At 34.6% G+C, this 5163-nt stretch overlaps 1 protein-coding gene across 1 annotated transcript in view; it reads right to left on the bottom strand.

Moving 5' to 3' along the window:
• The window catches only part of LOC106478586 (solute carrier family 23 member 2-like), a 46989-nt gene that overhangs the window by 11208 nt on the left and 30618 nt on the right, over positions 1-5163 (bottom strand). Inside the window, exon 4 of the mRNA XM_022382199.1 lies at positions 3747-3904. Coding sequence (XP_022237907.1) covers positions 3747-3904 — 158 coding nt within the window. The remainder of the gene's footprint in view (positions 1-3746; positions 3905-5163) is intronic.

Genomic DNA, 5163 nt, shown 5'->3' with positions numbered 1-5163 from the left:
GTTTTCACGTCTAAATATTAAATCGGCTCTATGCATAATTGCACTATAAAATCGAAGCGACAATAATCAATAAATGAACTATCCTGAATATGTATATTTATTTATGAAACCTGAAACAGGTTCAGGGTTCTACATAAAACTGAATTTTTGTGTAGTGACCTTCCACGGAATAACTTCATTATTTGCGAGACAGCTTCTTTTATATAGAAAAGTTGAGGAAATCATATAAATGTGACGTTGGAACCTCTCCATTGTCCTCATCGCATCTGGTCTTGCTTTATTTGATGACTGTGCATTTTGACAATAAAACTGCAACGTAGTTTACGTTGCAAATGGATCCGTCGAAGGATTACATGCCCAAAGCGCACCACCTTTTCCTGGCGCTTTTCATAATCCTTATAGAGTTTGAGGATATCATCATCCCGAATAGGTCTTCGTAAAGAATATCATGAATACACTTTTTATTGTCCAGCTGCATGTGATAGTTGGACAGGGAGGTTATGTAAACAGCTTGTGTAAATGTAATGTATGCTACTTTTCACAGTTTTTCCACACGAAGAAGCTTTGTTTTCGTGGATTCTCATCTCACTTTTCTTATGACGGAGAGGGTACGACTCATTACAGGTCTCTTTGAAGATGTCCTTCGTGCCCCAAGTATATCCATATTCCCTTGTTTACCAATGACATTAAGAAAAGGGGATATCCTCAACTTAAAAATTCTAAATCATTGATCTGAAAACATAATTATAATATAAGTGTACGAATATTTCCGTTGAAAATGACTGTTACATATCAGGGGCGTCATCTAGGGGTTGGGGCGCAAATGGTAGTTTATGTATGTAAAAGACTTAAATGATCGAGTTCATGTGTACAATGCATTAGGTGCATCAAAAAAAGCAGGGAGTAGAATGACAATGTAATCTCGTACAATGAAACATTCTATTTTTTTCCTGCCAACATTTTCAGTGCCACTCTCCCACGTTTTCGCGAGATTTTGCATTTGGTGAAATTCAAAATTATTGATAGCAGCTATTGGGTAAGTTGTATTCCAAAAAGTAAAAGATAATAGTCCTTCAAACCTACTTCTGTTTTCACAATAGTTAGTCACTTTACATCTTCATTATCAAAAGCAACACCAGACACCAGCTTTTTAATGAGCCTTCAAAAAATAAGGCCCTTAAAGTCGTGGCACTTGAGTGAGCTGCTGTAACCAGGTGACATCAGTTGTATCGTTTAGTTTGAAAAGTTTAACTTTGCTATAGAAGTTTGCTAGCAGTTCTAGGTGTTCTGATAATGATGTTGCAGCTGAAGTTATAGTATTGCGAGACAAGTTTGAGTCCTTAAATTTATTGTCCATCAACAGTTTACCAGACCAGCTCCTGTCTAGTGATGATTTGATTTCAATAGTATGTATTACCATTGAGTCAGTCAGGAACAAAATACAAGGTATGCGATCTAGTATACTTTCCATCCAAAAAAATAATAAACTCTTGTTAGTGAAAGAGAAGCCTATAATGTTTTCTAGGTATGCTCATTATTTGAAACCTCTCTACACATTAATTTATGATATATCATGTGTTATGTGTAAAATACGAAACGTGTTTTCGTAGCCATTTTTCTCTGCACTCGGTTACATTTAATGATGATTTATTTTTAATAGTTGAGTTACCAGCATATCCACTTAAGCTTTATTATGAGCAGTTAGTATAATAATCGTCAAAATAGGCTGTCTGGATTTGTTATTGCGTAGTTCATAATGTTCTGATCACAAAACGTATGTTCAATGCTTTATCTACTTTTAATTTCGGTTCACTCTCCTATATTATGACTTTGTGGCCGTGGGTGCGTTATACGAGTGAAAGTCACATTCGACTCTTTGGTCACACAATAAATGACAGTGAATGAAAAAAACGAAAAATAAGGGACGAATATTGTGCCGATAATCCAGGTGTAGCTTTATACCAAAAGTCTAAAAATAAGAACAAACTTATGATACTAACTAGTTGTGATTTATACCTCTATTCTTTAACCTTCTAATATAAAATGGAGGTAGAACACACATTGCTAGGCTGTTTATGAGTCGGTGTTAACTGTATATTCCTCAATGCGCCACGATTGAGAAACGAATTGTTAGCAGCATTACTTTTTTATTTTCTCATACACTACAGCGTGGTGTAATGTTTTAAATAGTGTCCGAAAATTTATGAGCATTCCAAAAAACATCTTAAACACGTTCAAAGGATGATGAGAAGTATGTAGGAGTTTGATAGAAATAAATAATTCAGAAGTATTTGTGGGAAGAGAATTTTCTAATGAATATCTTCAAGTCAATGGTGTATTAAAAAGCGTGATATTCATTGAAACAAGTTTCTTGAGTTTAGACCTGGCTTACTGATTTTGCTTGTTTGTTTGTTATTAAGTATAAAGATACACCATGGGATTTCTGTTCTGTGCCCACCACGGGTATCAAAACCCGATTTTTAGTACTATATCTTCAAACTTACTGCTGAGCCAATAGAGGGCATATTTCTGAAGTCAAATACTTTAAATTTACGCTAAAGAAGTTATTTTTCTTGTTTGAGAGTTGTTGATTATATTCACATAAACATCACTTAGTTAATTTTGTTTAATTCAGTCACCATCTTTCAAGTGTTGGGTAGGGTGCAGTTTCTAGAAAATAGCCTACGGTGACGTCACTTTGGTGCTCATACTGAACCCGCAGCACTTCAGAAAGTAAAAGTATGTAGATAAATCTGGTTATATATACCAACTTCTCAAAATATCCTTGTTCATACGTTTCGTACCGAGAAGACTAAATAGTAGATGTGTAAAACATGGATAGATCACAAATAGTCATGATTCTTGGCTTATTTGATAGCAGCCAACTAAAATCTCAAGTGTTTGAACTTATCTTCTTAGCGACCACTTTAATAGCCTATAAAACTTATCACTAATATTGAAAAATTGGTACGAAAAAAAGTTCTCGTGTAGGAAGTTTGGATGTGTTTGCATGCCACTTTTATACAAATATCACATGAATATAAATATTATTTCATTGAAACATTGAATCCATATTACTGTCCACGTAAGAGGTCATCAATCGAAAACGATCTTAAGTAGATTAAAGAAAAGTTGAAATTACCCCGGAAAAACCTTTAATTTTGTTTGGAACGTTATCCCCATTTACGAAAAATATGGATGTATTTCTAAATGCATATAAATTTTGGTAATTTTTGAAAAATAAGACAAAAACTATGAAGTTAACCAAACATTAGAAATACAGTAGTTTATAATGGTGTATGACGAGTGAAAGTGTGAAATATCGTGTTTATTTTGTGTAGTTTGGACAGGGCGTGGCCTAATGGCTAGTATGATTGAGCTATAACTTTGTAGCTATAAGTGTGTTATATGAGTGACGGCCATATCCTACTTACTATTCCATCATAAAAGAAATGACAGTGGCTACTATGTCTAGCTGCCGTTTTTATAGTCTTTCATATCAGAAGTGTATTCTGAAAAATTCCTTGTTTGCACGTTCCTTAGAGACAGAACTTTAAGCAGTAGATGTGTAAAAAATGATTAGGTCACATATTGTCGGGATGCTGTACGTCAGTGTAAGTATGTAACATGGTTTTCATTTGTTTCTTCTGGTTAAGATCATCTACAGAATATTACAGTTTCATAATATTTGAAATGTTCTCCACTTCTAAGCCAGTTAAAGTTAGATGGATGGTATAGGCTCTTACCTTGTTCCGAATGTTGACTGGATTAGGGTCCCTAAACCTGACACAAAAAATATTGTTGATGTTATGTAGCCTCGAGCCGGGTCGGATTCTTGGATGCAGAGCCTTGGTGTGACCAAGTAAGGATATGCCACAGACGCCCCAAACATCGTCAGATATTGCTGTTATTTAAAAATCATTAAATACATTGTTTTTATTGTGTTAAAGATTTACGTTTATGGTGTTTCAAATAGACTTTACTGAACATAACTAAACTATTTCTATACAAGCATTCGAACAATATGTGACTCAAACGCTACAAACTTAACTTATTCTTCAATATTGTCCAGTAGACAAAGTGACTGAGAGAACGTATTTTACCATTAGCAGAACTGTGTATTTAAGATGGATAGGAAAGAAAGACCCATTCTATACGTCTCTAGAGCAGAGTACAAGTATCACACGACAACCACATAGCGTCGTAAATAAACATACAATCAATAAAACTCCTCCCATTCCTCCGCCAAATGGCCCATGACCAAAGAACATGCATGGGTTCGTTTAAATGAAATAACTGCGAAACTAGAGGGCCAATCAGAGTACAGTAAATGATAATAAACTACACGAAGTGATGATCTACATAGCTATATATGGAAATCACTACTGTTACTAAGATACAGTCAATATAGATAAAAAACAATGAAATTTTACATTATTTATGTGTTTTTTGCACATACAGCTATTCTCACGTGAAAATGTGAGGTTAAGCTTGGGTATAAACATTCCTTTTTAGAAGTTGCAGATCATACGTTTCGCCTTTATTACGTTTATCATCGTTGATCATATATTGTTACAAGACGTGTGCCTCGTGTGACGTAACGATATGTGTAGATGAACGGTTTTTTGTGGCCCAGTAAAATCGATTTTATTATGTTCCATATGTGTCGTTCCTGACGCTTTTTCATTAAAATGTAACTAAACAACCTTCCTAAGTAAAAAACCGACCACTCAAAGTATTGGTTACGATATGTTATGCGCATGTATACTAATAATGCGCTAAAAAGGTCGCTAACATTTCCGGTATAAGAATTCAAAAATATCTAAAACAGCAACTTTTTCGTCTACTACCTACCTACCTGATTACGTCAGCGGGGTTAGCCCCTAGACAAATCGGAATATCGCTACAAGATTTCTCCAGCTTATTTGAATGGTCTGTGGGTATCCGCTTTTAATATTTCGATAAATATATACCGCTTTTTTAAATATATGGTAAACATATTATGCACTTATTTAAATATATTTTAAACCCACTTGAACCCAACAGATGGCGCTACATATCAATGGATAGACACGCGACAGTTTGTAAAGGTAAAGTATATACTTCATACATAGCTTTTATATGCGGAAACATCTGTTAGCTGAGTTCTTGCACAGATCTTAA

This window comes from Limulus polyphemus, unplaced genomic scaffold (assembly GCF_000517525.1).
Source record: "Limulus polyphemus unplaced genomic scaffold, Limulus_polyphemus-2.1.2 Scaffold229, whole genome shotgun sequence".
Taxonomy (NCBI): Eukaryota; Metazoa; Arthropoda; class Merostomata; order Xiphosura; family Limulidae; genus Limulus; species Limulus polyphemus.
Note: the sequence above shows the minus strand (reverse complement) of the source record. Positions and strands in the feature narration are given on the sequence as shown.